General features: G+C 48.9%; 1 protein-coding gene across 2 annotated transcripts in view; it reads right to left on the bottom strand.

Moving 5' to 3' along the window:
* Positions 1–23,386, bottom strand: part of RHBDL3 (rhomboid like 3) — a 58,738-nt gene extending 35,352 nt beyond the window's left edge. Inside the window, exons 1-2 of one of the 2 annotated variants that reach the window (XM_064151741.1) lie at positions 23,267–23,386; positions 19,677–19,700 (exon numbers count right to left, since the gene is read on the bottom strand). In XM_064151741.1, coding sequence (XP_064007811.1) covers positions 19,677–19,700; positions 23,267–23,386 — 144 coding nt within the window. The remainder of the gene's footprint in view (positions 1–19,676; positions 19,701–23,266) is intronic. The other variant, XM_064151742.1, reaches the window with a different exon arrangement.
* Between the last annotated feature and the right edge of the window lie 605 nt (positions 23,387–23,991).

The following is a 23,991-nucleotide window of genomic DNA, read 5'->3' as shown; positions in this document are numbered from 1 at the left end:
CCCAGCCAACAAATTCTCACGAACCCAGAGAAGCTCAACAGCAGCCACCAAAGGCCTGTTGGTCCCCATCAAAGGGAGCTGTAGAAAAACTGAGCCAGTGGCATGGAAATAGCTGATGGGATAAGGCACCAAGATAATTACAAGCAGCAGCCCAGAAGATGCAAGTGTAACACTACCCTAAAGGTAGGACAAGCTGCACTTTCCATGTATGACACAGAAGCCCTCTTTACCACAGTGTTATCTGCAAGGCCTCCCTCCTCTTTCTAAAGCCAGGATAAGAAAACTTTTCCAGGCAAAAGCTTGGAGATGTGAGCCATACCAAGCTTCCCTGTCTCGAGCCTTGACTGGCCAAGGCCATCAATCGTACAAGGCCGAAACATTGGACAGTACCAGTTTCAAGTGCTCCATTAGAAAACTGCCACTTACATTCAAGTTCAGAGTGCCCAGATGGTTCATCTCAAGCCAAATTCAACAGTTTGCTCACAGAGAAACAAAATGCATTTCCCTCAGACTTCTAGGGAATTACAAACAAAATCATTATTCACTCCACCCTTTTCACAGCTGGGGGAAAAGCAGGCATTGAGAAAAGACACATCTTATTACTTGAACCTCACTGGCAGAGCTGAAAACTGTATGCACTCCATTCCTGCTGGGTGTGCAGGTTTAGATAGGCCAAGGTCCCTGTTACCCTCCTAGGTCTATCAGTCACCTTGCACCATCCTGGGCCAAATCTGATTTTCCCTACTGCAAAGCAGACAATACAGTGACTCATTCTGAGAAAGGATAGTGTAAGGTCTTAAATCATAGCCCTTTGCACAGAATGTCTTTCACATTTGTCAGAAACAGCTATTTAAAGACTAATTCAGTGTATGGAGCTCCTGTTTTGTTTGCTCAGAAACAGACTCTGTTGTCACACAGGCTGAAATGGGAGGCCACAGAAACCCAGTAGAAGGTGGGACACAGCCCTCAAAAACAAACACAGTGGAAAGGAAAACAAATTTAAATTTGAGAGTTGACCCTACTTTGCCTTTTCAACACATCAGGAAAGTTAAACATACAAACTGGCTTTTCAAGTGTTGCTAGAGGAACCATGAGGGGCCCATCTCTGCCTCAGCTTGAGGCTCTGATTCTGCCCCTTGGTATGGACATTTCTCACACCAAGCAAACATAATAACATCAACACAGCTGATTTCAGGCAAAAATGTGAGAGCATTCTGGAGTTAAGAGCACAAGCAACAACCTGACACCTCCAACAAGGAGAGGTGCATCCAACAAGAAGTGCACTGATGGACCTTATGTTAACTAATAAATAGAGACTGGTTGAGGACATTAAGGTTGGGAACAGCCTTGGGGACAGTGATCATGACAGGGAGGAGTTTAGTATTCTACTGGGTAGAATCAGACCAACAAGTAGAATTGCAACCCCGGACTTCTCAGAGCTAACTTTGTGCTCTTCAGGGACATGCTTGCAGCAATCCCATGGGCTAAGGCTACAGAGAGTAAAGGAGCCCAAGAAAGTCAGTTAATTTTTACAGGCCACTTCCTCCAAGCCCAAGCCAGATGTGTTCCCTTGAGTAAAAAATCAGGTAGCTGTGCTAGGAGACCTGCATGGTTGAATAAGGAGCTCCTGAAGGAAATCTCAGGGAAGAAAGAAACTTACAATTCATGGAAGAAGGGATTGGCCACTTGGGAGAACTATAGAGAAGTAGTCAGGGCTTGTAGGAAGGCAACAAGGAAGGTCAAAGCCCTCTTGGAACTGAAGCTGGCAAAGGAAGTAAAACAGAACAAGAAGGGCTTCTTCAAATACATCAGTAGAAAAAGGAAGCACAGGGAAGGTGTGGGGGCAGTGCTGAACGAGGAGGCAGCCTTGATAACTGAGGATGCAGAGAAGGTAGAGTTGCTGAATGCCTTCTTTGTCTTTACAACTAAGGCTGAACTCTCCTATGTACTCCAGACCTTGGATGAAGGAGAGGAAGCCTGGAGGAGGGAATAGAATTGTGGGGTCTCCTTCTATGGAGACTTTCAAGGCCTGTCTGGATGTGCTCCTCTGTGATCTGTGATAGACTGTGTGGTCCTGCTCTGGCAGGGGGGTTGGATTTGATGATCTCCTTGGGTCCCTTCCAACCTCTAACATTCTGTGATCCTGTGACTTTTCCCTCTTCCCAGAGAAACAGCAAAAGAATTCCTGAGACCTCTGGGCTGGATCATCAATCCCTCTCAGGGAGGTCCAAAAATATAGGACAAAGACTTGGGATCTGGTTGTTAGCAATCAGGTCTCTTTCACAGAGTGCACTTTGAAATGGTAATTTGTGCTCTTTATGATTCACAGTGGTACCACCTCATAAGGAGTTCCACTTAATGAACTGAGACCCCAAGACAGAGAGGTGAGTTAACTTACCCAAGGCTGCAAGAGGCTTAAAATACTTGAGATGACCTGCCTGTGCTCCAGTGCCTCCATGAAGTACTCCTACATTGCACCTAAAAACCTACCAGTACAAGCTGGAAATTGCTAAACACTAGAGAGGTTAAGATAGAGGTCAGAACACCCCCAGGAGATGTGCTTAGTGATACCCACAAGATGTCCAGGTGTGTCTCCTGGAAGCAGCAGGGAGAGATGGAATTGTTTGCACAGGCACACACAGCAGTGGCAGAGGGGCTGTCAGGGTCTCCAGAAGGGCTGCTCTGCCAGAGCTGACAAGGTTGAACATGCAGCTTCACAGAGCAGTTGAGCCCATGAAGAACCACTACTGCAAAGAGACAAGCATCTTGCTTTTCCATCTGCCAGCCTGGGCACAAGCAGCTTGTGTTACATATGACACTGGGGGGGAAGGGAGTATGAATAAGTCTCGGTGCAGTAAGAGGAGCAGGAGCTGTGCAGCTGCTGCAGCCTGAGCAAGCCCAAGCAGCACTCACTCCTGCTTTGGGTCAAGAGAGCACAGCACTCCAGGCTGCCTCCGGACTTGTGCTTCAGCTGCTTTCCTCTCCCTGCAGTCAGCTCTGGAAGAAATCCAAATATAGGCAAAGAGGTTACCTGTGCCTGAGGGAAGTGACAACACAAGGCAGGTCACTGCTTAATCTAAAAGCAGGCAAGCAGGGTTAACACCTACTAAAAATAAGACCATAAATACACACAGAGACGCCCTACAAGAGAAGGATTTGCTCAGGCAGGACAGCTCAGCACGCCTGGGGTTCCTTGAATCCACATCTCTGGGAAACTGGCAGCTGAATCAGGCAGCCTTCTGCCGCCGAAGGCTGGGAGCTGACAAGTCACCTGCCTGCAGGAGGGGCTGCTGCAGCACCCATGCTGTTTGAGACCAAAACTCACACCCCCTCCCCAGCCCACATCCAGCCTGGGAACTCTGGTTCTTTTCTGTCCCCATATCTAAGTATCCCATATCAGAGAGCTGAGGCAAAGCCACTACCACAGCCTGGGCAATTTTCTTATGCAAATGGCCTCGGGGTAATTGGGACAGTTACAATGAGTCCCTGACAGTGCTTGCTTTTGTGCGCACCAGTGGTAAGTACAAACTGAGCCGCTCCTAGGACAGGGGTGAGGGGGGTGCTGCACCAAGGGACAGCACCTCGGCTCATCAGAGAGATGCTAAGGAAGCAAGCACTGTTGACAAGCAAAACTGCTCTCAGAACTGTGGGGCTGATGGGCAAGGAAGGAGGCAGGTGCTGCAAAGAAAAGTCACTGGCTGGAAGGCTCAAAAATATTTAGGAAGGCACAGCCACTGTGGCAGGCCTGCGGAGCTGTCCCACCACATCACAACCCTTGTTCCATAGACAAAAATTCCGCAGCATTCTTCCACCTGAGTGTCTCAGCCACAGGTTTCAGACAGTAAAGGAGAGCTTCCAGCAGAGCCGAGGTTGGCAGTACTACAAACACCCCACCCACAGCAGCTGCTGACAGGCTCCCGGCTGAAAGCACACCCTGGCTGACGCTTGTCCAGCCACTGCTGCACTGATGGCTTTGCTTCTTGGTTATCCCAGCATACCTCAGCCCCATGAATCTCATATACTTGCTCTACTTGTGCTGTACCCCCCAGGGCCTGTGCAGCAGCCGTAGAAGAAACCTAAACAAAAAGCAATCACCCCCTGAAATCCTGTCATGCAAACAAGACTCTTCCCACCCATTGCCACAAGGAATGAATGGAGAGGGACTGAACACCCCCCGCCCACCCCTGCCTGGTGGTCTTTTTGTCTGGTGACCTTCCCCACACAAACACAACCCCACGACAATCACACAGGCAACATAATGTGCCAGCCCCAGCTTTCCCAGTCCTTCAAGGGGAGGGAAGAGGGGGAGAGCTGGGGAGAGCTGAAAGAATCCGGGGATGAAGAACAGATAGGATGGAGAAGGAAAGCGGTGTTCTAATTTCTACTTGTACAGTCCCATGAGCCAGGATAAAAAGAGTTTTAATGAAAGAAACAAAAGAAATGTTATCTCTCTTGGCTTAAAGGGACACAGCAATAGCAGCCAGTGGGATTTTCATACCAAACCCCACAAATTCAACAACCCTTTTAAACCCTGTGAATAACTTCTAATATTCCCTTCCAAGAAGCCCACAGAACTGAGGTCTGTGGTGCAAACTCTACTGGTTTTACTTGGCTGTCTTTGAGATTTAAAGTCTGAGATGGATTACACCTTTGCTTTAGATTGGAAGAAAACCTTTTTGAGCTGTAGGCAGCATCACCACACATGGAAATCCTCCTCTATGTGATACCTTCAAAGCCCAGGAAGTCTGTCCTGACTGGAAAAAGCAAGTCATCACCTGTACTACAGACAGAAAATAAGCTTTCAGGCCCCAGATCCTCCCTGCAAGGGAACAGCTACCCCTTGGTTTCTACAGGACACATACCACCTGTGGGAAAAAGCAATGAATGATGCTGTGCTAACCTAGGAACACTGAGGAATATGCAGTCCTCATGGAATCTCTCTGCTAAGTAAACTAAAGACCATTAACTGTGCAAACAATAAGAAAGTGTAACTGTGGGCTTGAGAAAGAGAGGAGCAAATTGATTTAGACTGATTGTGTGGTCAGTCTGTCTCATCAATGGATCAGACAGCCTGCAGAGCATGCACAAAGAAGTTCAGCTAAAGGCCACAGGGAGGAAGATGATGGACACCCCAAACTACCACCAGGAGACCCCCACAGTGTATATCTTGTGAAACACCACAGGATTCTTCCCCTGCTGCCCATGCACTACAGAAGGAAACACAGACTCCACAGGAAAGCAAACCAAATGACACAGAAAGAAGTATCTCTCAGGGTCTGGATTCCATGAGCCTAGCAGGGCCCTCAGCTGTGCTTCAGGGCACTGGAAATACAGACCAAGTGCCTTCACACAGAAAGGAGGCCCAGCTTTCACCTAAAGCCAGGACCTGTGTGTCATGAAATCCTGGCAGCCGAGGCAGGAACAGAAAGCCAGGCTCTGGGAAAGCACTTGTGTGATTCACAGACACATTAACCACCTAAGGAGCCTGATACAGCAAGAGCTGACATCTCAGCTCCTCCTGCCAGCATCCCTACAATGCTGCTGTCCTTATTCACATCTTCATTACAATCTCACAATGGAAACCATCTGAGGAGCCAGGTGTGAAACCACCTCCATGGAACAGTGCAGCTGACATAAAAAGTCTTGACAAATGCCACACACAGCAGCAGGGTGCAGGAGGTCTCTCCCAAGTCCAGAACACCAGGCCACAAGTGGCCAGCTGGCCCTGGTGAGGGGACATGGAGCAGCAACTGACTCTTGCTCCAGTTCATGTCAGGACATAAGCAACTGGAAGAGCAGCAGTGCTGGGCCCAACGGGCAAACATCCCACAGCAAGGATCCCTTCGCCTGTCAATCCCTGCAGCGTTAATCCCCTGGGGAAAGATCCCATCAGCACCATGCTAAGAGGCAATCTCTCCAGCCAGACGCTAACAATTAATGATAGCAAAGATGAGGGAGGGAGGGGCAGATGGAGAACGGATAGAGCCAGGCTGTGCTCTGCACAGAGTGACTTGGAGGAGCTGCCCAGGCTGTAGGCAGGATTTTCAGCCTTCCTCAGCCCTGCAATACAGTCCCACATGCATGCAGCCTCTCAATTCCTGAGAGATCATCACAACCTCGTGTGCCTGAAAAGGGAATTTATCACTCAAATGCTCTCCCATGGAAGGGGTGCATGTTGTGTGAGCATCCTTTAGTAAAGCCCTCAGCAAAACAAAACTAATGTTTCCATGTCTGCATGCTTAAAGAAATACTGTAAAATTAAAATCAGGGGAAGTCCTCACCCTTCCAAAATCAGTAATGAAATTAGCAGGAGGCCCCCAAAGGAAACAAATGAGGCCCCTTCAGAGGGGTCAGGATTTCATCTGGTGCTTAAAATTCCACAGTGGCAGATCTGTACTTATTTTAATGACCCACCAAATCTTTTTAGTTCTCTGCATCCCTTCATGAAAACCTAATAATGAAAAATTACCTATTCCAACTTGGCTTTTCCTGAAAAACAGTACCTGGACAGAGCTCCAAAGACAGACAGCTCTGTGGGCACAGTGAGCTTAGTCTGCAATGCTTTGTTTTCAGATATCATTGCACTTCACATTTTCACAGCTTCCCTGGAATAACATTTGATACAGAAAAAGTGTAAGTGATATGCACAGACAAAAGGACAGCCAATCCTCTGCAACCACAGGGCCTCTCATTTTGTGTTGCCTTGTAGCAAATAAAACCCAAGCTGCAGAATTCCACATCAGAAATCCTCAGGAGATTTCAAAATTCAAGCAAACCATTGCCATGCAACATTAGATGCATTCATTTTTATGAGCATCAAATTCCATCTCTTAATGGATCAGTCTCCCCAGCCTGCAAGCTGCTAAGGGGCCACTGGAGATGCAGCACAGGAATACTTTACATCTGGAAAGGGAAACTAACATCCCTCATCATTCAGCTTAATGAACACATTGCCTGCACAAGCAGCAGCAGAGCCCACACACCCCAAAAAGGCACCTCAGATGCAGTGAAGCACTGAACCCTCTACTGTAAGGCTGTAATGCAGAGTTACCAAAGGAATCCCATTTAAGCCCTGAGCAAAGAGGGAATTCCTTGGCAAACCATTTCCACCAGCTCTCTAAAGCCCATGCTGTAGAGCATGGACTAAACCCAGAGGCCTGGTCCTCGCTGCGGCATACAGCTTATCTGAACGTACATTAAAACCCTGGAATGATGTCTCAGCCCCTCTGCCAAAGCAGGCAGCACTACCAGCTTTAATGTAACTGTGCTTTTCATCTTGTAACAGCTCCAGAGGTGCTGGTACATCTATTATTCCTCCTGCAACAGAGCTTTGCTCTGATATCACACCTACAATTCACTCTTTTTGTGCACAGCTATCTAGAAGCAGATGTGAGAGAGCTTCTCAGCAGCATGTACCCCTTCTATCATCCCAGGGAGGTGAATGACCCTCCCCAGTGCCCAATCCAGGAACAATTCCAGCTATGGCAAGAAGAAGGGCTTCTATTTTAAGCTTGTTAAAGAGGTAACTGGGTGCTGCAGGAAGAAGGATGGATGTAGGGAAAAGTCTCCCGTAAACTGATTCTACTTTTTCTCGGCTGAGCATCAGGCAGGTAGACAGCAGCTTGAGGAATGAGGGGCAATGCCACAATCAAATGGATTCCATTCCTTTTTGTAGGTCTGTGGCAGCCTGTCCCCCATCATAACAGAATGTAATGACCGATCTCCTTATTCCATGTTCCCATCAGCGAAACTAAATGAACTGACAGTGAAGAACAAGCTTTGAAGTCCTTGAAGAGGAATCGCTATTGCAGTGCTGAATAAGGCAAATTCCCTACAGCCCACAGCCACTGCAGTATACAAGCAAAAGCCCTAAGGTGCAGAAGAATCAAGCCCTGAAGGAAACTAAAAAGCTCTGAGAAAGATGAAAGACACTGAACATGGAACGTTAATAGTGCTTTGAACACTTACTGAGGAGAAGCCCTTCCCAAAAATTACAGAACTACAATGAGCAATCAGGGACTGTTGGTCTGGCATCCAGGCTGCTAGGTGAGACCCACTCCTGCCAGGAGGTCAAACTGCAGGGGTCACTCAGACCAATCTCACAGGCAAGAGCTTTCAGAAAGGAAAGACAGAAGCTGCTAGCTGAGCAGTGGGGAAGAAGCAAACACCACTTGTTTATTCACAGGTCTTGCTACTCTACCTTGTCGCTTGCATTGGATGTCACAATGATAAATACCTGTTCAAAAAAAAAAATCAGGAACAGCAAACCCACCCCCTGCAGTTAATCCAATTAAGACACAGGATAAAGTTGTAGAGGTTAATCAGATCTGAGCCACTGGGTCGCTCTCTGCTGCTACTTAGTGACATATCTGGTGAGCAACACCAGAGAGATGAAGGCCAGGCAGAAGCACCAAGGATCTAGCCGGCCTCAGGAGACAAGGGCTGGTTCTCTGCTGCAGCAGGCAGAAGAGAGAGGGAGGTCTGCTGGGGTCAGAGCTTGGCTGTCACACGAAGCCTCATCAGGTGCCAGGGTGCCGTGGCCCATGGGCTGTGTTAAGCCCTCACAGCAAAGAGCAAGGCTGTGACTGCAGGCGCTGCCAGGTTGGTAACCAGCATGGAAATTTACTCAGCCCGTGCACTCGGGGACAGCTCCTCTTGCCTTGTGTGCCTTACCTTGCTAAACTCTTCAATCCAAGGACAGTCATTGCCACTGTTTTTCAGTTTCTCAAAGGAACTAAGATCCTGAAACCGTAACTTTTACTCTTCCTGTGGGAAGCTTTATCCTGCCTTTAAAGACAATTAGTTTTGTAGCAATCAGCCCTGAAACTTGTCAGGAGGAAAACTACATTTTATAATCTGAACTTGAAACACAGAACATTTCAGATTAAAAATAGCTCCCTTTTTCACTGTCTGCCAGATCTGGGAAGGAGGTGAAAACCCACAGGGACTTGATTTGATGCATGAAGAAGTAGAATTCTATAGCAGTAAGTATGCACACACACTTATTTTAGGTCAAATAATAGCTCTGCAATAATACTTCTCTTATCAGAGAAAACCAAAGCTTGGAATAGAGTCATGCTAGCTTCAGCTCTGGAACTGAGCACCATGACAATTCCAGTGTGCCCACCAGACACACAGCAGGGGGGAACCACTAAAATAAACAATTCTAAAATCCTTTAAAAAATCTCATCACAGTTTTCCAGCCTTTAATATGGTTTCTCCTTGAAATTCTAAATACCTGTTCCTGTATCTTGCCAAGATATACAATCATAGAATGGCTTCAATTGGAAAAGGCCTTTAAGATCAAGTCCAGCCCTTAACACTGCCAGATTACCACTAAACCATGTGCCTCAGTACCACATCTAAACAGCTTTTAGTGGTGGAGACTCCACCACTGCTCTGGGCAGCCTGTTCCAGGGCTAGACAATCCTTTAAAGTAAGAAATTGTTCCTCACGTTCAATCAAAACCTTCATCTGCATAACCCAGCTGTGGGCACTGGCCTGGCCAACACACACTCTTCCCCCTGCAGCAGGGAGCTCCACATCAGATTCCCTTATTCCACAGCCATGTAGTGGGCAGCAAAGGGACTTGGTACAATATTCAGCCTTCCTCCCCTCCCTTCTTAGCAGAGGGAGAGCACAGGCCACATCCAGCCTGCAGCTTGATGGGAAACTGCAGTTCAAACATAACTACTTCAGAGCTTCTATGTTCTGCAAAAGGGCCAGCTCTGCTCTTTGGGGTGATGAGCTACCAACCAGAAAAGAAGAGCAAAGTGTCATAATGTGTGCCAGTGAGGAAAGGCTCTAAACAAAGCTCTGCCACCAGCTGAACTGATAGATCTTAGCAAAGGAGAGCAGGGATCAGCAGGCACAGCTTTAACAGTACAGGCAGTTAAACATCCAATGGTTAAGGGCTGTGAGTAAAGCATGAGTGGTGGGACAGACAGAGGGTTACCTCAGTCATCTGATTAGGTGGCAAGAATGGGTAGACATCCCTCCAAACACATGCAGGATGCCAGAGTCTGGATCATCTATACAATGTCAGTAAGTGCCTTGGCATGGGCAAGGAAGACAACACCAGGACACTCCAAAACCCCCCTTCTCTAATGTCACCAGCACAACTGGCACATGCAGAGTAGCCCCACCACAGGAGACAGGTCTTGAGTGTTGCTCAGTGCCTACTAACACCACAGAAACACCCTGGTGCTCCTATTGTGAAAGAGATTGTTCAGCTACACCTCACCAGGAACAGCGAGCAGAGGATGACCTCAGGAAGACCACAGCACTCACACTGCAGAGAGCATCTCGCCTTGAATGAACTGCTTTGGCTCAGGTTGGGCGTGCGTGATTCGGGCTGGTTCAGACTACAGCAAACCATCCAATGCAGCTCTGTGTCAAACATCTACCCACACATCAGCTACATAATTAATAAGGATGAAAGAGAACATTATCCCAGGCTGGTGTTCAGATCCTCGCTGTAGAGCCTGATATATTCTGTCCAGCCTTGGAAGTCAGCAAAAGGAACATACTTCATGCACTGTGCTACATGCTTGGTCATTAAACAGTCTTATAAGCCCATAAAGTCACTCTTGCTTGCAAGCATGAAGGAGTATTTTCCATGAACCAGTTTGTTCTGCAGTAAGCCCAAAAGTTAATTAGTTATCACAGTTTTATTACTCCACGTTGTCAAATAACAGCTTAGAGCTTCCAGTCATCTGGAACCATGTAAGGTCCAGAAAATTGTCACTGTGCTTTTTGAGACTGTTTGCTAGGGCCATAAATCAGCAGCTGGCAAATGACTTTCTGCCCCAGCTCTTCTTGGCCACCAGTCCCAGCCCCAACAGATCCCATAAATCAGTGCAGCAATGACAGCTCTGAGCTCATGGGTCACACAGGGAATAGGTCTAGAAGATGCTATTTCAGTCACATATGGCAGTTCTTCTGGGAGACTGTCTTGTGGCTGTCGCTGCCCTGGGAGCAGTCACCCACTGCCCCTGTCTTGCTCAAGAAGGCTGTGCAGCTTTAACACCCAGCCAGCCTCAGGTCTCAGAACTGTGAAGTTGTGCTGCTGCTCTCTTCACCACAAAAGCTCTTCCTGCAACATCTGACAAGTAGAAAAAAACTGCTGTTGTGCTCCTTCCCCAAAAGACATGGCTTTGGCCTCTCCAAATGCCTAGGAGGCAACGACTGCAGGCAGGAGGTTCCCAACAGGTGAAGAGCACACTAGCAAGCCAGAACATTACAGCCTCTGGCATACAGCCTAACTGAAAAACACTGCAACAGCAAAAACCTCTGGTAGGGATGCCCAGCACTGGAGACTCCTCTGAAAGAGCCAAGTATACTCCAGTTCATAGAGTTCCAGAGGAGACAACACCAGAATATTTAACATGTGGAAGGCACAAGAGCAATCCTGCACACTTACACACATGCTCAAGACATTCACAAACCCTTCCCAGAACTGGCAAGTCCAAGTGTGATAAAGCAAATATGCAGCTTGGTAAATTCAGACACTTTATTTAGGTTGGAAGGAAATTATTCCTCCAGCCATGGTCTCCAGGCACAGCTCAGAGACCAAAGACAGCAGCATCAGCAGCACCATCTCCCATGCTCTTCACAGAAGTCTCCCCCATAGGGGCTCTGCCTAAATGCAGAACAAACGTTTCTGCAAAACCTCAATGCTATTGTCAGAGGACACATGAAGAAAAAATGTTTGTGCCTTCTCTGATGGAGAAAACCCAGAGACATAAGCCCAGTGATAACAAGACTGAGCACAAAACCAACTCCTCTATTAGCAGCCAAGTGGGAGCAGCTGAGGGAAGAGGCAGCAGTTCCAATGGAAGAAGGAACCACAATAAATACTTTCATTTTCCTCCTCAGTGCAAACAACAAGGCTAAAGCCCAACATTCTCCCATGGAGGCCACTGCCTGCAGTGAGGAAAGATGCTCCAGGCCCACATCCCATTACCTCCCAGCATGAGGGCAAGTCAAGGTGTGAAAGGAGTGGCTGGAAGCCAGCAAAGGGGAACAAGCACGGGGCTGTTTCAGAGGCAAGGGGCAGAACTAAAGCCTCCCTTTTTTCTCCAAAGCCCTTCAGGCACACACTATTCTGGTACCAGCCCCCGCAAAACATGCAGCTACTAAACACAAATTGGGCTCAGGACAGTTGTCACACTTATTTTCAAGTGCTTTGCTAGCCTAAGGCAGAGCACACAGGATCGAATCCTCCAGTTTGTGAAGCTTTCCACTTGTCACCTTTTTTCACATCGACCAGCCAAGGCAAGCACGGCTGCATCTCACTGGCTGCATCTCACTGGCTGCAAGCTGCCAGCAACGAGCACCTCCACCACAATCAGACATCACAAACGAGTCTGCTACACAAAGCAGTGTCTCCATCATCACTGAGACCTGATCGTGAAGGATCACAGAGGAAAAGAGATGCTCCCTTGGGGAACACTGCCCTGAAGAAGTGCACAAGGCCTAAAGTTTCATCACAGTCTCAAACTGCTTTGCCTCGAGCAGCCTCACTTATTTTTTACCTCAAGAAACCCCAGAGCTTACGCTGCTTACAGTGTCAGGTATCAAAGAACACGAAGAACAGTTCCTAGGGGTAAGGTTGATCTCACTTGTTTAGCATCTCTTTCATACATGGTTACTTTTCTCACCAGCCACACAGGGTCACTGCAGACAGCTGTTCCTAAGCAACAGGAACATATACTAGGAGTACATTCTGTGTCTTGCTAGTGCTAGGGTTTTAATTTTTGAGTTGAAGGAATTCAGAGTCCAAGGGAGACTTGCTGTGGTCACAAATGTCCAGGATCTTCTCTACACATTTCATCAAGATATCTGGTGACAGAATATCCCCAGCAAAACCACTAGAAGCCACCACTAAGGAGACTGGGAGAGGAGAGGTGAATTGTCTGTCCCAAGTACTACAGTTTGAATGGGCAAAGACTGAAAGATTTGAATCACATAAAAATCCAGAGCACTCAGACATCAGCTTCCCTCCGCAGCCTGTACGTACAGCGGGGCAGTAAAGTAGCCCATTACCTGATCTCCATCAACTTGTGCTGGTACCAAGCTGATTTCAGGCCAACCCACTGCACAATGCTTAGTAAGGAGGCAGAAGGAGATCACAGCTTCCTCGGCTGCTGTCAAACATGCCCACCGCTGCCTCTAATTGGCAAATGTGCCTTGGTACATTTGAACTGACCACAAATATGAGAAGGCAACAGCAACATCAGACTTCCTACCACAGAGGAGAAGCACTTGCCTCCCAGGCCTGGTAGAGAGCAGCTTTAAAAGCCCTATAAATGTTACAGACATAAGTGATGATAGTGTAGAAAAACACTCCCAAACTGTTTCCACTTGCTAAGCAGCTGGCTTGTTCCTCTGGAGACTGGATGATCTCTTCCCCTTCACTATCATAAGGGAGCACACAGCCACAGAGCACAAAGCACCAGCTGATGTGCAGAGCAGCATCAATCCACTCTCTGTTTATGGCTTTTCTCTGCTTTCTTTTGAAAGACACAGGCTTAAATGCTTTTATTGCTTCACTGGTTTTCTGTGTGCAAGACAGGATTTGAGAACAATGCATTAGCAAGGATCTCTGTGCCTAACACCTCTCGCTCACATTCAGCTGGAAGGGCAGAGTGCAGCTCCCACAGCCTGCCCCTGCAGCTGACAGTGGCAGGCATCAGAGCCAAGGGCTGAATGCTGCTCGCCGTCCCCCTCGGACACCACTCTCTGATGTGTGGGTTTGAAGGCAGCTCCCACGTGGAAGGTACACAAATGTGTAACGAGTAGGAAGCCTCCTGAGACTTTCACTGCCAGTAACTCACGGGCTGTGTAAGACTGACTCAGCCTCCATGTGCTTTCCCATGTGCTTGGTGTGACTCCTTTCCAACATCCCAGGAGATGCTACCTCTACCACCACCAGTTCAGCAGTGTTGTGTTTGCTGCACTGCCGATATCTGGCCCACGTGGATGGCTTCTACTCCCAACTGTCTGCACTAGGCAAAGCCAACAGTCTGTGCATAGGCTGGTGAGACTGGAGAGAGGAGTCTCTACACAGCCACGGAAAGGGGGCAGCTGATCACAAACCTGCCACGCTGCAGGGATGGTGTAAGCACAGACAACCCCAGAGACCTGCATCCAGCGCCAGGGCTGGCTGGTGTTCAGTGTGCAGAGGCATTAGAAGATTAAGGAGGAACTTGGGAAATTGTTGCTGTTGATCCTGCAAGCGGCAGGAAGATCATTAGTGACCTCCATGCAGCTTTTTCATGCTGAGCCATCACGCCAGAGTGGTGTGGCTACAAGCCAAATCTGGGTATAAGCCTTGAAGTGCTGGGACATTGCCATCTACTGTAACAGCCCTGGGGATGGACACAGGCTAATCTAGGCATGGTAGAAGACAAGACATTACACTGCAGAGGGAATGTTCTCTCAGACAGCTATTTGCAGCCCAGTGCCTTAGTCTCCTTCCTTGACTGAAAGAAGGATAAATTCCCCTCCACTCTTTCCCTGAAGTTGCTGTATTCAAAAGAGCCTCTGGCAGAAGACAGCAAGGGGCTAACAATCCAGACAGCATCAGGAAACCAATCTCCTCCAGCAAAACCAAGTCCTCTCCTACCAGTCCATTTTTCCCTTCAAGTCTGTCCATAGGGCAATGAATTTGAAGGGACTCTCTTCCCCCTTCCCCAATCCCATAACCCAAAGTGGAGCAGTCAAAGGGTTAATGCCGCATGACAAAGGTCAACCCAGTTTGGGGAAGGAGGAGAAAGGGAAGCATTGTGACCACAGACAGCGTCTCCCTGCGACCAAAACGCCACTTGAGAAATGTAAAGTGATGGTGCCGCTCAGAAAAAAGCCCCGAGAGCCCTGCCTAAATCCCAGGGCTTTATGGCTGACAAAAGCCCAGCCCCCGAGTCATTAATCGCGTGCTCCATGGCTGGGCCCTCAAAGAGCAGCAGATGACACATGCCCAGCTGCCACTGCCACCCCTCCTCAAGGTAGCGGCCGAGGCAGGTGCACTCCCAGTGCCCTCTGCTCCAGACGAATCTATTGTCCCTCCTTGTCCTCTGCCTTTCATCTCCTCCAGCAACCCACGCTGACAACTGTAAATGAGATTAGACTTCAAGGCGTGGGGCAGATGCAGAGCCCCCTCTGTGCATTGCCAAGAGACTCTTGTAGCTTTTAAAATGTCTTTGCCTTTACAATGCACAGCTTGGTGGAGGGGGAGAAGAGAGCAAGTTTCTTGTCACACGGCAGACAAGGCAGACCCCGGGTTTGGACCTGGATGCTAATCTATTACCACTGTGGACAGTCCTCCCACCAGCACCTCTGATTCCCCACATTAGTTGCAGAGTTGTTACTTCATCTCCTATTTCCTAATTCCAGATTTTATAATCTCCTCTCTGCAGCACCACTCCACTTAAATACAGATATATGTCATGACAAACTCCGCTCCAAAAAGCCAGCTGTAGTCCAAAATTCAGACAGGGGCCTGAAGGTTACAGACAAGCCTCAGGGAGACCTGCCTGGCAAGGTCTTCCAGCCAGCAACAACAGGCAGGGAAACTTTTCAAAGTGAAGTGTGATATTTAGCTCAACAGTGCCCCAGTAAACAAACTGGAATTTCTTTCACAGTGTGGGAAATATCTCATGCTGCCTGTGTTAAAGGCTATTCAGAGCAAAGGGACACAGCACAGAGTTATTTAACTCAGTGATCTTTTTTCTCAGCTACCATTGGCCGTGATAATAGCTGGCCTGATTTTATGGATTGCTTTGCAATTTCAGTCATGCAGGAACCAGCCCTGAATTTAAGAAAGCTGCAAAGCCAGCATCTTTTCAAGCACATTTTAATGTTTTATGAGACCATGAGACCACGGCAGAGCAAGTTCAGCTGCACCCACTGCTGGTAGTGTCAGCAACTGAACTCCTCCTGGCAAGTGCACGTCTGGTCCACAGTATCTCTACAGCCTTGTTTCTGAGCTCAAGTTTTCCATTAGCTGCCCACACAGACTGGGTAACTTGGCATCTCTCTGCATTCCCCATAAACTCCGTTCATCTGTTGCCATCACACCCACGTACAAATCTCAGGAAAGAATCCAGGATTTCTAAAGCAGCTGCAACAAAACCACAGCCTGGATTGACAAGCAATAGGATCAAGGTGCTGAGCCAGTGAGGAGGGTCTTTTTTGAGAGTTTTGTGTGTGTCTATTTAAAACAGGTTTGTTGTCATGACTACAAACCAGGGTACCGGTGAGAAGTGAGAACTCTTCCATGAGGACTGATAATGTTAATTTACCCTTGAAGTCCCAGCAGTTACTGAGATGGGGAAGCAGAGAAAATGAACCAAGCTCTTGGCATCTAACAAGGCTAAAAGCCACTCTCAGAAGGCAGATCTATCCGAAGCACAAACACTGTCCTCCTGGATAGTCCTTTTCACTCAGCACAGCCAAGGGCTGGATAATACTTATTAGCTGCAGTCATCTGTCAAGCAGGGGCACCAGGGACATGAAGGTAAAGAAGGGCACCCAAGGCCCTAGAAAGGACATAGCAAAGCAGGAACAGTCCCTCAGGAGACTGATCTGCAGACTCACTCTCTAACCATGAGACAACGTGGCTTCAACAAGGACAATGAGGTGTTTTGATGTCTGTGTGCAAGGTAATTAACAAGGAATCATATTAAAAGTGTGAAACTGTGAGGACATGCTTCTGGGATTACCACATCTTAAACTTACCAGAAGATTAACAAAAGATATTGCTTTGCCCAGTGAAGAACAAATGAAAACAACCTCAACTGACTGCAGGGGGGATGGAGAGAGGCAGTGTCTTGCTCTGCTCAGAGCTTGGATTTCACACGGAGACAGTGTGGAGTGCTCAGTGACGGCACAGGCTCTGCAGAAGGCAGCAGATGCGGAGCTAATGTGTGTGTGGGGGTGGAGGGTGCTTATGAGCACAATAAATAAATGTATGAATCCCTATAAAAGTTCCTATATAAAAGTGAGTTAGAGCTGCCCGAGGGCCATGGCCTTGTAATAAAACCCACATCTCGTAAGCACAGAATGAAGCAGCAGCTGTATTGGAACTGCCTGGCTGCAGCACTGAAAAGCCTGAGTCTATCTGCTCCCAAACTCTGAGGCAAAGCGCTTACTCCACCAAATTCAGGAAACATTTGGTACTTGCTTCAGTGGAGTCAAAACTTTGCCCTCAAGGCCTAGGAAGCAGGACAGAATCTGTCTTTTTTGTCAAATTTAAGTTTCTTTATTTCTTAAAAAGCAGCAATCTGCAAGTGGCTGGAGACAGTGACTTGAGTCACTGACAGCTCCCAGCTTGACAGATTAGAGCTAGAGCCAAACAAATAGAAAATCCCTCCAGAAAGCACTGTCAGTGAATTTTCTCCCCCAAAATAAACAAGGAAACAGCACTGCTTTATGGCTGAGCAGCAATTTTCATCAAGAACTTCTGAATTTTTAATTTAAGATGTTGGAGGTGGTCATAAAAAAAGCCAAGCCCTTTAATTTTGTATGCTTAAATGGAAGCATTTTTTTTGTCAGTAAACTTAAATAAGAGTAAGAAAAACAAAATCTTCCCACAGGAAAAAAAATTCTTTCTCCCCTCAGAACCAAGTGGGGAAGTGCTGATTGCTGTCATACTCCACCAGCCCAGAAAGAAGAGACTTGCAGCCTGCCAGCCTGTGAACACCTTACTGCACTGACACAGCCCTCCTGTGTGCTGCTGCTCTCCTTCAGGCACCATGTCTCAGCTGGCAGGGTGGATATCAAAACTTCAGAACCAGCCCATAAGTCACAAATGCAGAGGGCATGTGGATCTCCAGCCACCCATTATCACTCCAAGTCCATACATGGTCAGGTCCTGTCTCCCAGGGAGAGCTACAACTATTCCAAGTTTCAACACGTGGGTTTTCTGTAGCTATCAAGCCTGCCCTCATGTTTCACATGGATTCCAATCGGAGCTGAACAAAATGCTCCCCTCTCCCACCAGCATGGAGCTGCTGGGAATAGCAACCTTGTTCCATGACAAACAGCATCTTGCAATTCACTGCAGGGCTAATTGCACTGCTAGTACAGTGCTCAAGGAAGACGTCAGCTCCTTTGCCCACAGGCAACAAGGACGTTGCTGATTTATTCAGGATTTAGGACTAGTTGTCACAGGTTGCATTCTCTTTGATAACGAAGCCTTACAGACAAGGCCTCAGCTTCAGCTGCAGCCCTAATTGAAACATAGCTAATTATTGAAGGTCTGCCTTTACAGCCCATTCCCTTGTTACTGGGGTAATGTTCAGTAAATCTAAACAAACTCCCCCCTCCCTTAGGAGAGGAAAAAAAGAATGACACACACCCTCCCCCATCTACTATTCAAGCCAGTCCAGTGGGAAATTACAGATTCCTCTCTTTGAGCCTGAGGTAGCTACCAGCCAAGAGCCCCGTCCCACAAGGACTCAATGACTTCAAAGGATGCTTGTAGAATCAGACTCCAAATTAAGGCCAGTGCTTGAGATGGGAGAGAATTCAAAGTGTCTGCACCCACCTCCTGAGTGGCAGCACACCCTATGAGCCTCAGCAAAGTCAAACACACCACACACTTTAGGTGTGATCAACAATGAGACTAATCTGATTGCCAACTGCCAGCTTGCCTGACTGTACAGCAACAAACCTGCTGCAGTTCAGACACGTGGCTCAGCAGTGGGCACAGGTAGGAACCAGCACTCATCAGGACAGGCAGCCTAGTTATTAGCTGGATGATAATGGGACCCAAGGTACCAAGGATACCCTTTTGAAGAGACTGAATCAGAGCTTTTGGGTTTGCAGCTTGACCAGATGCAGAAGCAAGATTATGACCTCAAAGCGGGGATGAAATCCCACCTAAACTTCAGTATCACCAGGACGGTGCCGGCACCAGCGTAAGGTGACATTTACACACATGCAACAGCACAGAAGTTTATGGCATCAAGAGAGCACTGCAGTTTAGAAGCAGGTCCTTTGGTTTACACCTGCTTCACATTTCGACCTGGCAGATGGAAGGAAGGACCACAAAGCAGACATGTAAGTTACAGCAGCTAAAAGCATAATTTACAAACTAGAATCCACAACCCAAATTCCCAACAGATGAAAGCCAAAGCTCCTCAGAGCTGTGCTGATTTCAGCTAGCCATAGATGTGACCCAAAGCATTCACCTGATACAGCCACTGTCTTTGGTACAGAAGCAGATACCTGGCTAATTCTGCATCAGTTCAAAGCAGCAGGTCCTCCCCTGAAGGATGTAACCCCACAAAAGTCACTTTAGCAGCTGGGGAGTTATTTCAAAGTGGTCTGGTTTGACAGGTCCCAATTTGCCACTCTCACAGAGCACAAGACCTTTTAATCCAGAGAGCAAGGAGAGCACAGCTAGCAGCAAAGAGACTCCCCATCCTATCAGAGATGGCCAGTCTGGGCCTGCTTCTGCCCCTGCCTGCTCTGAAGAGGAACTGAGAGGAAGGCCCAAAGCAATAACGATGATTCTGACTTGCACACCATCTCCCTGGGAATTGGAAGCATGGAGCATGTTCCCTCTAGGCTGTATACTGAATGCAAGGAAAATCTAGTAAAGAGAAAATTAACTAGAGGTTAGACTCTATGCTCACAAGACAGAGACAATACATCAGTTGTTCACATACCTGATCAAATAGGACTTTCCAGTGCTGACAGGCAATGCATGAGGGAAGAAAAAGAAAAAGAAGGTATGAGAGCAACGACATTAACATGCAGCAAACTGTAGAAGTATATTCTAATAACCAAATGATTTAGTGCCATTTCCATCATCCTTCTTCATCCCAGAATCACGTTCCCTTGCAGGGGAATCTACCAACCCCAGGGAGGACAGTTTAGATTCACAGAACCTGAGAGGTTGGAAGGGACCTCCAGAGACCATCGAGTCCAACCCCCATGTCAAGCAGGATCAGCCAGGGTAGTCCAAACGGGAACGCATCCTGGTGGGTTTTGAAAGTGTCCAGAGAAGGAGAACTTTTCCAGTTCTCATTTACAAATCCAAATGAGGATGAACTCAGAACATTCATGTGTTAATTCTGTTTTCTCCTGCTTTGTCTGCTTGTGAGCAAGCAAAGAATGAAAGGCTTTTTAACTCACAGAGGTCAAGAAAGCTTGGCGCATGTTGAGGGGAGGGAGGAACTAGCAGTGGTTTTTCACACCACTTTTCAGATTCTGTGGCCCAACACTGACCTGCAGACCACCTTGATGGTTTGCCAGAGCCTTGTCTGCTGTCTTCTCCTAACTGAGGCATGACTTGCTGCAAGGTATTTGACAACTTGTCCATTCTTCGAGCCTCACACATCCAAATTGCAGAAAAAGGTAATTCCTCTTGCTGCAAAGTGGGAGGGTGGAAGGCTGGAGAGAGCCCATTAAAAGTTGTGGGGTAAATCCTTGTGATCTAGCAGATCTGCCTTAAAAGCACTCTATAGGAAGAAGCTCCACTTCAACACCGAGAATCATATGAGCACTCCACTAGTCCTTGTCACTTGGGAACAGAAGAAACAAGCTGACAACTGGCTCAGATTTATGCTTTGCAGAAGGACCCACATCAAGGCACTTCCCTGCCCCTCTCTGTGCCACGGAATAGAGAAAAAACCCAGTGAACTACTTAAAGTTCCCTCTCATCTCTCATGGATTTGGGGGCCAGCTAAGAAGAGAGCATTTTCCACGGGGTAACAGTGGGGTAACCAATGGCTTGGAGTCCCCAGAAAAACCTTGCACATTTCCAGCTCTCCTGTCTGCAGCACCATTCAACATAACCCTTGGTTTCTGCCTCCTTCACCTTCACAAAGAAGCAAAAATTAATAACAAATATCAGACTTGCAGAAGCAAATCTCAATGCACTATGTGCAAAGCAGAGCTCTTCCAAGAGTCTTATCTGGTCCTGGAAGAACACTGCACGTGGTAGGCAGACCTAAAGCAGAACTGACTGGAGAGGCAGTAGGATATCAGGCCACTGACCTCTGCTTAACCAGCCAAATTGTTGGGTCCCTCCTCCCCATGCCTCTGTCCATTGACAAACTCCCATTTATCATCATAAATCAGCACAACACTTTAAACAGAACATTCTGGGATTGCCTGGATCCTGGCTTTATGGAACACTGCTCCAAGAGTTGAAATGACATCACAGCAGAGCTGTTACAAGGCTGTGCGAGTCAAACCTCCACTGCCTAATATTGCAGTGGTTAATAACACATAAAGAACCAACCTTGTGTCGCTTCTTGCTGGCCAAGCCAGAGAGCTTACATCAAGCTTTCAAATGCAGTAACAATCACAGAAAATTACCTCCAAATAGGTCTCAGGGACACACACTCCTAGAACAGAGCAGTTTGAGTTTACAGAGATGATGCTCTGTAGCCTGCTTGATTCAGCAGGAAATCTTGGCCGAGGAGGAGGAGGGGGATATTTACACCACTTCCTGCTGCTTCAACTTGCAGATGATATACAATACCTCAGGCTTCTGCCATATCATCTACCGCCAGGTCTCATCAGCTTCCTATAACCAGTGCAACTGCAGGCTCTAGTTTCTTTTGTTGATTGAAGAAAACGAGGCATCAGAGTCAAATAATGACACAGCTCCCAGCATAAGTAAGAGCGAGACACTGCGAGCTGGACCAGACCCAAGCTGTCCTGCTTCAAGGTCAGGCAGCAAGTCAGCAGCAGAACTAGGATGAGAATCTAGATTTCATCATGGAAAGCTCCCAGTCTCTCTCTTCTCTCAGGAGCCAAATCCTGCCAGGCACTCACCACCTCAGCATCTCCTGGGCCCCGGCAAGATTGAATTGCTAATGGCTGCATTCGTGTGAAGGCTGGAGCAGCTTCCATGTGTATCACCACAGGAAATCTTTCTTGCAGACCACGCAGACAAGCACAACATTTGTCGAGGAAGCAAAGGTCACAGCCTGAGGTAAGCAAGCACTGGGATTTGGAAACGCAGACCAAGAAAGCTCCTGGAAAGCCACTCCTTCCAAGTGAAAGCCACACACACCCCAGGCATGCTCCTCTTAAGACTGCCTGGCAGTGGTGCAGCAAAGGTCAGCTGCATCACACGTTTCCTCCCGAGCTCACGGCGCTCAGGAACAGCCTGGGCAATGCAGCTCCATCAGGCAACTGCACTTCCTCTGCTACCCTCTGGGAGAAAAATCGGCAACCAAATTCTAGGTGACTGAAAAGGGCTTGGGGTGAGAAACAAGCACAGCCCCTAAGCAGCCCCTGGCGGGTTCCACCAGCAGTGTCACAAAAGCAGAGGGTAAAGGGGATGTGCCGTTGCTGGACGCTTAGTTCATAAAGGTCCCTTTTACACCGGTGAAGAATCGGAGTCACAGCCCGCTTCAGAAAGACATTCATTGCCACTGTCTCTGTAAGTAGCAATAGAGCCTGCGCTTGCCTCTGCAGACCCAGCACTTTGCACAGTCCTCATCCCAGCAGAGTTTGCTGAGGAGAGCTGCGAGCAATCCTGGGATGCACCAGGAATGGAGGCTCTGCTCCCAGACAGGTGCACAGTTTGCTCCTGCTTTCGGGACTGGTAGATGTAGAAGTACTGCCTCAGGTCTGCAGACTTTGCTGTTCAGCCCCGCAGAGGCAGATTCAGAGCACACAGAACCACTTGGCTGAGCAGAGACAGAGACGCGGTGCCAAGTGATGCCACACTCAGGTGCAATCAGAGCTCAGAGGGTGGAGAGAAGCTATCAGCCCTGCCGAGCCGGGGAGAAAAAAACTTCCTCGGCTGTTTGCTGGTCAGGGAACGGAGGATGGAATAGGCTCCCGAGAGCAGGAACGTTTCACATCTGTCACCCTGCGAGTGGCTGAGGCTTTGAAAAAGCTCTGTCCCCAGGAAGCCCCTCAAGCCGAGGTGTCGGCCCCTCTCCCGCCTCTAGAAACGCCTCTGAACAGCCCCATTCCGGCCGGATGCAGCCCGCCGTGAGCCAGCATCTCCACGCAGGTCTCCAGACCGGAGCCTGCCCGAGCCGCTGCCGCCAGGGTTTTCCGGGCTGGGGCAGGGATAACGGAGCTGTGGCACCGGGTACGGAGACAGCCCAGCGGTTACCGGAGCCCGCAGACATCCGGTGACGAGAGCGCAGGGCGGCGGGGACAGCGGGTTTGCCGTCACCCCCGAGGGTCACCAGCCCCATTCCCCTCCCAGCCCGCACTCCAGATATAAATAGCTTGATCCGATTAACCTGGTCCGGGTGGAAGTCACCGAGCAAAGGAAACTTACATCCTCTGCGGCCATAGGTAGGACATCCTCAGAGTCCAGCACCTCGATTTCTTCCGCCTCCGAGCTGGCAGCCACAGCAGGGGAAGAGCTGGCGTGAGGCTCCGGCAGCTTGTCTCCCATGCTTGGAAACGGTCCCCTCCAGCCCCCGCCCCCACTTCTCCCCAGATCCTTAAAGAAATTAAACCTCGCTGCCGCTTGGCAAACTTTCAAGCGCAGCCCAGCCTGCCTTCATGCCTCCCGCAGCCGGCAGGGGAGGGAATCCTCCATCCAGGGACATCCAATTAGCGCGGGTAGCACCGGCGGGCGGCATCCCGGCGGCCGGCTCCGGCCGGGGCAGCTCAGCCCTCCCCGCACCGTCTCGGACAGCTCGCCTCCTCCCGCCGCCCCCGAGCCATGCCCGGGGGTGGGCTGACCTTCCCGGAGCGGGGAAGCTGCGCGGCCCCGGGGGCTCTCGGAGGCAGAGCCCGGAGCTGCAGCGGCACGTCCGAGGATGCGGGCTGGGCGGTAACAGGGCGGGGAGGGAGCCCCGGAGCGACCCTGCCCGCAACCGGGAACCGCCTCCCTCCCCAGAGCGGCCCCGCGGCACCGGACAGCCCCTGCGGCAGGTCCCAGTCCTCTCTTGCTCCGGTGCCGCTCTTAGGTGCAGTCCTGCCCCTCTGGAGCTCCTGAGCCAGTGCGGGCAGGTGGCTGAGATGCCGGGCTACGGGGGCTTTCTGAAGCCAACT

Source organism: Pogoniulus pusillus, chromosome 11 (genome assembly GCF_015220805.1).
Source record: "Pogoniulus pusillus isolate bPogPus1 chromosome 11, bPogPus1.pri, whole genome shotgun sequence".
NCBI classification, from domain to species: Eukaryota; Metazoa; Chordata; class Aves; order Piciformes; family Lybiidae; genus Pogoniulus; species Pogoniulus pusillus.
This window is presented reverse-complemented; position numbering and strand designations above follow the sequence as displayed.